The sequence below is a fragment of the Crassostrea angulata genome, chromosome 4, assembly GCF_025612915.1.
Source record: "Crassostrea angulata isolate pt1a10 chromosome 4, ASM2561291v2, whole genome shotgun sequence".
Classification (NCBI taxonomy): domain Eukaryota; kingdom Metazoa; phylum Mollusca; class Bivalvia; order Ostreida; family Ostreidae; genus Magallana; species Magallana angulata.
Window position 1 is genome coordinate 12,203,942 of NC_069114.1, and position 13,015 is coordinate 12,216,956.

A 13,015-nucleotide genomic window follows, 5' to 3' on the forward strand; every position below is an offset into this window, starting at 1 on the left:
TCATGATTCATGTCAGGAATTGCAGTTTTTTTTAAAAACTTAACCCGCCTACAAAACACGTAACCTTTTCTCTAAGATAACTTGTTTATTTAAATCTTTCTTAATTTTTGAAGACTATTTGCAAGTTTAAAATTGTTACGTGCTGACAAAATTTAGTAATTTGTCAAAATTGATGGCATCTTTGAGATTTCCTACAGGGAAATGTGTGTCGTTTGATATTATTTAATGATACGAATAGATTTGGACATTTAAAATAATATATAATCCGCTAAAAAAAAGATGAGCAGGAAAATTTATGCAAAAGCAAGCATCTAAATTTTACACCAGATGGTGCTGTTTCATAGAAACACCGCTATGTAATGTGAATTAAATAACCTTATTTACAGAAATGAATATAACTTCTCTCAACGATGTAATAATATGCAAAATCCTTATTTTTATGTCATTGGGTTGACTAATTAAATTAAAAAAAAAACTTCAATTGCGCTTGCGTAAATTGGAATTCTGGGAAGGAATTAGACAGTCCGTGTTAGAGAAATTCGAAGAAGTTATGAAACTGGTCAGTTTCTATATCAAACTGTGCATTGATGTATTAAAAGACTATCATTGGTATCGTCTGTAGCCATGGTCCGGAATCCGTATGTGCAGTCAAACATTGTATGTACATCGATACACCTATACCTCCTCACCTACAGCCATACAAATGAGGGTGCAACCTTCATATACACAAGCATAATAGCATTATAGTTCTGGAAACTATTTATCTTGTATTTTAATATATTGGGTATTCATTGTTCACATAAAAGCCACCTATATTCCACTGGCTGTAGCTAACCTTGTAAGTAAATTAAGTTGCATTACAACCTCATAATACACAACTTCAAATAAAATTTGTTTTTTTTAAATCAATTTTCATACAATTAGCAATAAATGAAATTCCCAATAACGCACATCTATCTCACTTAAGTGTAACTTTGAGAAGCGCATATATTTTTGGGAGACAGATATGTCGCTATATTATAGTCTGCAAGTCAAGTGAATTATCATGGTCTTTCAAAGAAATAAGAAATCCGTCGACAGTTGCAATACTTTGATGATTTCTATGGTGATCGACTGCATTGCTTAATGTAGTCGTATTTCCCAAGGACAACATTTTCTTTGTCTTCAAACTTTTAATTATAATATACTATGAATTATTATGTTCATAACCATAAAAGTTTAGCGTGTTCAACAGGTTAATTTATTAGCCACATTCTTTGGTTACGATTTCACATCTTTAATGTGAAGATGATTGACTTTGAATAATAGTCTTATTGTTTATAAAAGAACCCTTCCAACTGTTACTCAATTACATATGTTCCGAGTTGTGTGCGCTGAAGCGACACAAGATCTTCGGTTGCACGTGGCGAATGATTTAACACAGACTGACCGAATAAACACACGGGTGGGAAAATGAAACACGTTGGGGAGAAAATGTTACACATAAGAAGAAGTCACCAAAAATGATTTTCGACAGATCTGGATATCTTTTCGCTAATTTAAAAAAATCCAGCACGAGCACTTGTCAGAGGGGCGGGAGGAGGGGGGAACGCAGCACTGAGTTCGCTTCCACATTGAAACGAACAACCATGTAGAAAAACTACAGAGTGATTAATATGTGACTGACAGAATCTAATCTTAAGTTGTTTAAAACTCATGTGAATATTCTTTTAAATAATCATCAAATGCCTCAATTCAGGACAATTCAGGACATTCTTTTATCGTGCTAGCACCTACCGCAAACATGTAACATGGAACTTTGATTATAATTTGATTTGATTTTTAAACTACCTTGTACGCTATCGTATAATTAAATCAATGCTTAATCAACTGTACAAGTAAAATAAATTCATTTATTTTCGTCATTAATCTATATAATAGTTGAAAACATAATAAAATATAGTTCTATCCGTGCAAAATATGAAACATGAACGCGTGATAAGGTACATGTAGAAGAACACGTGCCGACCGCAGATCACTTTTTTTTTGGGGGGGGGGGGGGTTAAAATTTTTTAGATATACAAACCAACCATTAATTTATGTCTGACTATGTTTCCGATTTGGAGTAATATCTTTCATTAATATTCAGTTACACTCAAATGTTTAATTAAATAAATACAAGATGGACAAACTTTTATAATATAAAATTAAAACAGTTCTTGTATTTACGGCTATATAAACTCAAACACGTTCATCTTCATCTAAGTGTGCGTCGCGGTGTGCGAATCCTGTGTATTAGATAACCGCTTACCGCTAGTAGTGCAGCCGTGGCTGATCTTCTCGGCCGTGGACGAAGGATAGATTACGTAAAGGTACAACGCACAGACACGCACAGCTCAGAACCCAGGAAGATTTGAAAAGTTTGCAGTATAATGACCATATTCTATCAAACAGAAGTTCTTTATTTTAAACTTAAAACCCACAATTGATCTATGTCTAATATTGCTTTAGATTGAGAATGACATTGCTTTTATTAATTAACTGAACGATTTCTTAATTGACATCCAATCTTTTAGTCCATAAACTTTTATGTGTAATCAAAACTAAAACAATTTTCGAGTTCGCGACTAAATAAACTCATTTATGAGAGACGCAACTCTCGTGTATTAGATAACCGCTGACCGCTAGGTAGCCCAGCCGCGACCATGGTGACCGATTTTCACGGCCGCGGGCGAGGGAGAGATTCGTTAACTTGGCAAAATTGCCGCGAGTACTGGTCAAGACGTATTACTTTTTACCCTCATATTATGCAATACCCGAACACAAAAACAGTTTTATGAGATCAATAAAGTCACAAACAACATATTTTGCAGCGACGCCCATATCGAAAAATTTACCGTTTAAGAGTTATGAAGCAAAGACTTTTAAGGGATCTAGACCCCTCATTTTAGGGGCTAGCCCCCTTTTTATGGTATCAAATGAAAGCTCTTAATATTCTGCACAACTTTTATTCTATATGTATCTAGAAAAAATTTACAGCTAAAACGTTATTGAGCAAAGATATAAGCAAAATTTAACATTTTTTGAAACATAAATTTCGATGTAATTTTTTAAGCAGTATACGTGTGTTAATCAAACATGTAAAACTAGGAGGACAACGTTCAAGATGTCTACATTAAAGATTTGTTAATGAAAACTACTTGCTACGGATCTACTCGGAGCCTTTGCAGGTACACGAGACCCATTAAAAAAATATTCAAAGGGGAATAACTCAAGACCGGAAGTAGCGATTTCACCATGTTTTTTGCTATAGTAAGCTATTGTCATTTACAATAAACCCTGAAAATTTGAATAAAATCTAATGACAAACAATTGAGATATTACAGTTTAAAGAAACGTCTAGAAGAAAAAGAAGAAGAAAAATAATAATGAAGAATTTCCAACAGAATCAGTACAAGGTCTTCCGTTGGAAACGGAAGACCTTAAAAATAATAATGAAGAATTTCCAACAGAATCAGTACAAGGTCTTCCGTTGGAAACGGAAGACCTTAATTATTTAATGTATTACCTGCATATCCCTCACATTAAACTAGTTACCGTAGTTACATTTAATAATTTGTTCATATACATGTACTATGAAATAGTTAAATTTGATAATTTATTTAATTTATATAAATGTGGCATTATCCCCATTGAGTCATGATTATTATGTACATATCAACTAATGTAGAGTGTAATATATTGCAGGTTGTTCTGAATCCAGCGCTGGGACAAGTTTTGGAAAATCTTGTTCATTGTGTTGACTGTCTCACAAAATCAAAGGAGAATCTCAGGTGAGTTACCATGACGATCAAACTTTTTGTCTTCTAAAAAGCTGCCAAGTTTGGAAAAAATGGTGGTATTCTTATACCTTCCTTACATGTTATGTGGTTTATAAATTAATTCAATGGATATCTGGAAATGAAGTCAACAGCTATTTGTTATTAGATATTTAGTTACGCCTTTTACTCCTTAAAAGTTGGAATTGATGTAACGGTAGGGGTGGGGAGATGAAATTGTTACATGTTCTGTCAATCAACAAAATTATTGCATTGAAGCATTAGTCAGGTTCCTTAGGCTGACTTAAGAATGTCGACAATTGTACCCAATTCTGCAGCTTGCTTAAGCTACTAGTGAAAACTAACTTTTGACTGCGTCCCTCAAAGACATTCAATTTCTGGCTGTCATATTTAAACTCCCTCCATTATACCCGGGAGTGAAAGCCTCGGCAAACATTTACTAGATCACATTGCTGAAATGGCCAAAATTTAAATTCCCTCTCTATGAATTTGTCAAAATTATGGGTGGAAAATAAGAGATATACGATATGTGATGAGTGTTTGCATAAAGGACTTGTGCTGTAGACCTTATGTGTATAATCATCTCTTCTCATTGTTTGAGCAAACACTCGTAAGGAATTTATCAACTGGGGGAATGGAAGGATGTTTGATATATACTACCGAGTCACACTGACTGTCAAATGGCAAGATCGGTCATGTTTGTTTTCATTCATTTTTTTTTCTGTGAAAAATAAAGGAGGACCTGTGTTAAAAGTAGGTCAAACGGACCGTGAACACCTGTAGCTGAGGTGTGAATTTGTCATTGATTACTGATTAATCTCGGATGTGTAATCAATATTATTTGACAGGTGAGTGATTGGGAAGGATTTCTACCTGGTTGTGAGGGTTAGACAGAGTTACACAATGGGTATCTGTCTGATATATGAAGGATTTCTGGATGGGTCATTAAATTAGTAATTTGTGTGTGATTTATAAGAGGGTTTATAATCAGAATTGGTGTTATGTCAATACAATGTAGTAGGATTACTTGTGTCAACTTTTGAAATTTATTTCCTTTCATGTTGCTTCAAAGTCATGTTTAATAGGAAAAACAAATTCATGCAAAAGCTAAGGATATTGTTTTATATAGATGACAATATGCAACTATACAATCTGCATAGGTGAAATGTATATTTTCTCCTATTTACCATGCACTATTGAAAATCAAATCTGAAAAAAATATCTTGGTTTAAACTTAATTTAAAAACAGAAGCACGTCATATAGATACCAGGTATATCCAATAGTATAAATTGAAGAAAATGCACTGATTTTCAACCTGTGAATTTTTAAAAATTTGATCTGTTGAAAATAATTTATCGGACAGTGATCAATTTAAGGCACATGATTAGTTGCATAGTATATGTACCATCTTTTATAGTTCAGTCTTCTAATATTACCACATTTTGAGACGACCCCTTGTGTTTGGCTAGGTGTTTTGATCCAGGTATTTAGGACCCCCCAACGCCTCTAAAGCACACAATCAGCATTGCATCAAAGATCACATCTCTCTTTATTGATCTGTTTAGTACAAGTTTCCTGGCCAGAGTTCTCTTTTGTCCACATGCCCACAAGCTAATGTTTTATTCATTCCATTAAATGACTACCTTACATAGTACTTGTAGGGAAATTATAGTATTATACACAGAAATGTAATACTGGCTTTATCAATAAAAAAAACATCAAAATCTTTCAGGTCTACATTCAGTATGTCAAGAATTTCAATCAAAATTTAAATTTCTATGAAAAATTTATTAAATCATAAATCAAATTTTTATTGCAGCTGATAAGTTTTGATTACGGTATATTCGATGTGTATTTTATAGACAGATGGCCTAGCTTGTGAATTCTTTGAATCGACATTACTTATTCATGAACAGAGATGCTATTTCTATGGAAACTGCATGAACAAGAGCATATTCAATTGACTTGTTCTCTTATCATCTTTCACCATTTTTGGCATTTTTTGAACTAACGTCCAGGGCGTTTATTGGTGCATGATAAAATGGAAATTATTAATGAAACTGCGACTGAGAACATTCCAATACAGAATGTGTGATAACTACTGTGGTCATTTTGATTAATTAGGAAGGAGGCGGTCGGGGCAAACTTATGCATAGTGTAAAAGATACTGTTATTTTCCCAATCATCTTTATACATCCGAAGATTCGTCCATTTAAAACGGTAAATCCGAGCCTGTTTCTGTTGTTCGTGAATTTTAATCCTATTGAGATCCAGGCAGACCTGCTGTATATACATGTATACCTACAGTGCAAGGATTTATAGCCATTGTTTTGACGAGAAGGGCATTGTTTAAAATTCTCTTCTCTCGATGTTTGAAGAGATTGGACTAAGAAAGCTGTATAGCCATTGCTTGGATAATACTGTTGTACTAGTTGTGAAGATCATGGATATGGTCAATTCCTTATTCTAGATTCAGAATCCATTATCCACTGGATTAATTCTTCGAGATAACTTTCATTGTCTTTTTATCTTTTGTAAGTCGATGATAATTTTACCATGGATTAACAAGTGATTTAAAATTTCTTTTTTCACAGGAGCAAAGGAGATGAAGGAAAATCAAAGATAGAGTTATTGGAGCAGAACGAACAGTCCCTGAAACAGGAGATTCTGGATCTGAAAGAGAAACTGGCTAACAACAACAATGGCGATGATGAAATCCGCAACAATCCGACGGAGCTACTGACCAAGATAACAAAGCTGGAAGCCATGAACCGGGAACTGAATGACCGACTGGAATCCGACCAGGTCGTCCAATCCAAGGGAGGGCTGGAGAGTCCGGAGGATGTGTTCCGACAGAGAATCTCCGAATTGGAGCGGCTGGAAAAACACCTCAAAACTCAGGTCAGTCTCAGTCTCTGTAATGGTGGTTGTGATGTAGAAAAAAATTTCAGTATTAATTTTCTATGTTTAATCATTAAAATCTGGTCTTTCTGTTTAAGGAAATACACTAGGTTTTAACCATAACTTTCAATATCTGATAAAAGACAGAGATATGTTTTCAATCAAGTGAGCTGTATCAGTATATGCATTTCATGCAGTCTTGATTGTACATGACTATATATGTAGATGCATTACAGTTTGGGTTCATTCAAGGATATAAAATAAAAGAAATCCTTATTTGTAACACTGAGATCCACTACATCTGAGTAAATTAAACTCTAACTCATCCTTGCCTCTCCCCCTCCTCATCTCAAAAGAAATTTTATTAGTAGGACTAGAATGGTAAAAGGGCTTTAGCCACAAACCCTTATGATATGGCACATACAGAGATGAAGATATGATCATATTAGATAGATGTAAGCCATAAAATATGAAGTGTTAGAATGAAAATGATTCAGAATTAAACAATTTTAAACTTTGTTCATTTTAAAGAAAGGTGTACTGGTAGTTGGAAATAAATGAATTTATAATTGCTTGTTTAAAATGTTAGACTTGTAAATTTCAGGTTTCTGACTTGGAAAAAGATCGGGAAGAACTACATGAGATAGCACGGAAGGACAAGAACACTATCCACGAGCAGAACATCCGGATCCGCGAGCTTCAGTTATCCGAGAAGAACATGAAGCAGCAGCTGAACCAGCTGGAAGCTTCAGAGCAGGGTCTCTTCAACAAGGTGGAAGACCTGGAAGAGCAGATCGCAAAGATGGAGGATCGGATATCAGAGCTGAAGATTCTGGAAATGAGGTTGAAAGAGTTGGTGAGGAAATACAAGCTCGACGAGGAGGTGTGGTTGTCAAAATCGGCAAACTTGAACGAGACTTTGTCGGAGTTATCGATGTCTGAGGCTCAATTGAGGCAACAGTTAGAGAACTTGGAGAAAGAGAAACTGAACTTGTCAGAGAAATCAGAGTACCTGGAAGAGAGGTTGAAAGAAGTGGAGAAGGCAGAGTCTAGTTTGTTGCAGAGGACAAAAGATCAAGAAAACAAGGAGATCAGTTTAAGTAAGAGACTTTCAGAAATGCAGACCATGGGATCCAATGCAGAGAAGCAACTTGCAGATTTACACAACGCAAATATCGAACTCTCGCAGCAAATGAATCATGTGATGCAAGAAAACGCAGCTCTATCCCATCATCTAGCGCAACTTCAAAATCAACTGGCTGTTCTGGATCAGCAAAATGTTTCACTTCATACAGACTTGGAGAGGCTTAACAAAGAACATGTTTCACTTCAGTCGTCAGGAAAATCAACAGACAAGGAGCTAGAGAAGAGCAAGATTCGTGAGGTCGAGATGGAAGGGAAACTGCGACAAATGGAGGAATCCGAGGAATTGCTGAAAGAAAAGATTGGAAATCTACAGCGCAGCGAAAATCGCCTCAAGTACCGCATTCAGCAACTAGAGTCAGGATCAACAGTAAGTTAATGATATGTTTTTTCCCAAGAATGATTATTTTGGTCTGCTGAATGAAAAAATTTTCTTAGTCCCATCTAGTCAAATAAAAACAATTAAGGTTTAACAACATTTGTGTTTGAATCAAACAAAGCAAGTTCCTATATATAACTTATACACTGGTTTTGCAGGTAACAGAATTGAGTCCTTCACAACGAGAAAAACTACCTCGCAAATTAGAAGATTGTCAAAAAAGAATTGTGGTCCTTCAGAATCAAAATGAACAACTTGGCAATAGATTGCGAGAGTACCAGAATCCCGAATCTGGATTCATTAAACTTCCGGACGCAGAGCTCCGTCGTCTACAGGCGAGGGATGCTCTTCTGGAACAGAGCGAGACAGAGGTTCGCGAAATTGGCAAACTCAACGCTCATCTTCAGGATACCATTGAGGAGTTGAGGGAAGGAAAGGTATGATCGTCTTGTCTGTATAAACACGAACTTTGAACTTGATTGAATTAATGGGATTGTAGTTCATAATGGGGCGAGTCAGTTAAAAAATATGAATGTTCAGCAGTTTCTTTTTCATTGAATGTCATTGAGCATATTGTTTTCTCAGACCTATGAAATTACCATTGATTATTAGAATATACATAGAAACTTACAGTAATAATGGTAACACAAACTTGACATCTATACAGTATCACACCTACCACTGGGTAGTACATATATTAAGTTTATAATGAATATTGCCTTTGCTACCAGAGACATGTTTATGCATGCATATGAGCCAATATCATTAGATGCAGTGCTAACTGAAATCTTTTCTTGAACCACAAAATGATATTTCAAGATCACTAAAGTTTATATTCAGCTTCATGACTGTGTTGTAACAGTAAAATGTTGATGATTTTTATTGAGTTATCAGCTTGAAGTGATAGTGAGTACATTAATGATTCTGAAATGAGTGTGGTGAGGTAACAGAGGGTGTGGTCCAATGTGTGGTGTGGCAATGATATACTATATACAGGGTTATTTTTGCCTCGTGTTATTTTCGCCCTTCTTCACTTGCAAACGGTTTTGCCCTGTTTGAATTCGCCCACATGTAGATTTGTTTAAAGAGGGATAATTTAAGACATAAATTCCCAGTCCCAGTCTTAAATTCGCCCAATGACAACGAGGGTGAAAGGGGCCAAAATAAAATGGGGGCTAATATTTCCCAATATACAGTAATTATAATTCATTATTGATTTTTGCTTAATATTTTGCTTTACCGGTATCTTGGTCTCAACTATTTGTTGATGTTATTGAATCCATAGTTTGCATAAGATTTGATGCTATTGAAAAGATTTCTCTCTAGCTCTTATTAGTAACTCTAATCATGTTTTGTCTCAGGATGTTTGTGGCCATGAGAGTGAGATAGAGGCTCTAAGGAACAGACTTGATGCAAGCAACAGAACCATTTTGGTGAGTGAACCAAAGTTACTGTTCTTTATCAAAATCGTTTATTTTGGTTGTGAGCCATATTTGGTCATTTATACTGTAAACCAACTTTTATTCATGATAAATTTATTTTCATGATTTACCAGAGATAAACTGGTTGGCGGTGACTAGTTTTTGCGATCATGCCTTATCTAAACTCCAGGTGTTATTCAACTTATATGACAAGGACTATATGTTTGTGATGAGAAATATTTGTGGCGCCGAGGCTATCGCAAATGTTGCAAAAATTTATCACAGGCAAAATTAATAAAAGTTGGTTTGCTGTAAATGATTTTGTCAAAACTGAGATGAATAATTTTAACATGCAAACAAATGTAATTTGGGTGGATAGGGTAGACAATGATTTTTTTAATACCTTGATATCTTTAGATCATAATGTTTATAATAAGAATTTATTTGGGATTTGTTATGATGATCTCAGTTAAATTTTGCTTACCTCTCTCTGTTTACATGGATGGGTTTTATCTGATATTAATTCCATTGACTTCTTCTATTTACAGGTGCTGAAAAATCTTATAGAGGAGGGGCAGAAACCACTGGGGCATGACACTAATGGAGGTAATATATATGAAGGCCCACGTACGTAGTTATTGGCTGCTATAAAAAAAAAAACATTCGCCGGAGGTTATGTTTTGTTTTTAGTCTTTGTTTGGTCTTTTAGAGTTTCTTTTATTTATTTATCTAAGATTCAGATCATTCTTTAGATTCCAGATTTTTGCTATTTACAATATCTAATATGATTAAAGTTTAAAATAAACTAATAAGTAGCTATTATTTAACCTCAATAAATGCATCGGGGTCTAAATCCTTTGTCAAAAAATTAATGATAAATGTATTGTTTCAAATCTTTTTTCAGAAATATTTGCAGACCATATCTTGCCCTCTCACATGGGAAGAGAGGGTAAAGGTCACCTGGCAGAGAGAAGGGTCAAAAGCCAAAGGTCAAGTCAGTCCAATTTGATTGGACGCCCTGTACGGGAGCCGGCTAATGATGCCGGAGCTCTGAATGAGAAAATGATTTCTAAGGTACTTACATGTTTTAATGGAACCATTAATCAAATCAACTGAGTTATTAATTACTAATTTCGCTTTATAAAAATAGTTATATGTTAATGTTTAGTGACTCCCAACCATTATATGCACTTTCAAACCTCATTTATAGTGATCTTTATTTCCTTTCCCAGCAATCACAATCTTCTCTTTCACTTTAGTCATCCATTTCTTGTTTGAAATTTTTCATTTTATTGTTTGCTGAGCAAAAGTAACCTAAACTTTATATTGATTTACTGGTACATTGTTTTTTTTGACTGGATTTTGCATGCTTCAATACTTGTTTGTTGCATGAGGACATACCATATATCCATGAGTTATCTTTGCCATAGTCTATTTTAAACTTGATTTTTACGAAGCTTTCTCTACATAAAAGGAACAAAAAAATTTATACCCAGTTAATTTTGGGTATATTTTGCTTTTAGACTCTTCTTAATTAAAAAAATAAATAAATAAGCAAATACAATACACATGTATTTACATACTGGTTGCATCTAGTTTTTGCAAATTTTATTATCATGGCACATATATATTAACATGGATATATGGTATATCTTTTTGTAATTTTTCTTATTTTGCCCTTCACTCTGATAACAAGGCTCCTCTACTAAACAATAACCTTTATTAAGGTGGAGAGAAGCGAGGCGGAATTACTGGTCACTAGTACTGGTCATGTGGTTATGGACCTATATAAGGTACTCTCACTGGTCAAGGGATTGTACTAGTTTTATCGGGTAAAATGACGTATTTATACAAGCATTGCATCTAGAAGTAATTCATTTGATATTAAAAAAATACCTCAATATCAAATGTGATTCAGAGGCATGCAACTATTCTGGGGTTTTCATTGGATATGGGGATTTTAGTGGGTTTTTTTTAATATAGAAATATTCAGAAAATATTTACATGTCACATTGATTGAAAAACTTGGCAGATAAAATAAAGATAAAACACACCCACAGTGTAATGCAAACTTATCATAAGTAATAATAATCAATTATGGAGTATTTACCATGTACGTACATGCAAATTCTCTTCTTTTGATTCGTGTGATATGTATAATGCCAACAATTTCTGTCACACCTTGCATGTTCATTTCTTCATAAATTAAGCATGTTCATTAAACTCTGTTAATTAATCCCCTCCCCCCAGAAGGAGACTAGCCACGCCCACCTCCACCTCACCACAGAGGGCAGATTCGTCCGATTGGATGGTTCCCAGGTACCGCTATTATAGTATATTGGTTCTTGGCACCTTGTTCAAAATTTGTAGTTAGTTTGCAGGGGTTCAAAGGCCATTAGCAACTGGCTTCAAGTTATCTTTCCTAGGTTTTGTTTTATGACTAGTATAATATAAAGCTTGCTGGTTTAATGGTTTCTGAGCATGTATTACTCCTAGACAAGCAATTGCTATGTAGGGCATATTGGCCTTCGTAGAAAAAGAGTTTATATGCGGTAAACTTTTAAAACTATAAAGGCATTGGAATATGAAAAGCGAGTTCCTTTTCTATGTACAAATACATACAAATATACATTGCAAACCTTTCCCTCAATCAAACCTCATCATGCACATTTATTTGCTATAACCGTACATTTTTTTTTTTTATATGGATTTTGCATTTGCATTGATTCATTTGCTGGGGATTTCTTACCTTGTTTAAGTTTTTATGTAATTATTGTTGTTTTATACATGAAAATATGCAATATTTGAGAAACTGATAATGTGATCTACAACCTAATTTTTTTTTACGGCCCAGTTAATCAATTTGTCAGTTTTAAGACTGAGACTTAATCAAGCTATGTTAATTGATTTGAATAGTTATCCAAAGTATGATTACTTCATTTTCTCTCAGTTGCATTCTACAATGTTCGAGCTCTTTCAAAATTAATGCTTCCTGTTTCCCGACCCTATCCTAATGTCTATAGCTGGTATCACAGATGTTAGTTTAAACTGTATTGCATGCGTAATGTAGTAATTCAGAACTAGAGTATAAAATGGTGAAGAGATCGATCCTGCTTCAGAAAAAAAGTAGATGCTTACATGAAAAAATTAATTGAATTTTGTTTCAGCTGCAGAAGAAATATATATTGTTTCCTGCGAAATTTTGGATACTGATTTTATATGCCTTTTATATCAGCCAAATTGAAAATGATCCAATATGTCAAGTTTAATCAAATTAATAATCTGGAAGCCTGCAAACAGAAATTTTAGAATTTTGTATGACTATGTACAAATCAAATCATTACATGGTAAA

The 13,015-nt window shown here is 34.4% G+C and overlaps 1 protein-coding gene across 9 annotated transcripts in view; it reads left to right on the forward strand.

The window, feature by feature from the left end:
- LOC128180022 (uncharacterized) overlaps positions 1 to 13,015 on the forward strand; it is an 80,146-nt gene that overhangs the window by 51,996 nt on the left and 15,135 nt on the right. For 8 of the 9 annotated variants that reach the window (XM_052847797.1, XM_052847794.1, XM_052847795.1 and 5 more), the window contains 7 exons: positions 3,727 to 3,812; positions 6,414 to 6,720; positions 7,325 to 8,233; positions 8,401 to 8,679; positions 9,604 to 9,675; positions 10,212 to 10,269; positions 10,556 to 10,737. In XM_052847797.1, the coding sequence (XP_052703757.1) occupies positions 3,727 to 3,812; positions 6,414 to 6,720; positions 7,325 to 8,233; positions 8,401 to 8,679; positions 9,604 to 9,675; positions 10,212 to 10,269; positions 10,556 to 10,737 (1,893 nt within the window). The remainder of the gene's footprint in view (positions 1 to 3,726; positions 3,813 to 6,413; positions 6,721 to 7,324; positions 8,234 to 8,400; positions 8,680 to 9,603; positions 9,676 to 10,211; positions 10,270 to 10,555; positions 10,738 to 13,015) is intronic. The other variant, XM_052847796.1, reaches the window with a different exon arrangement.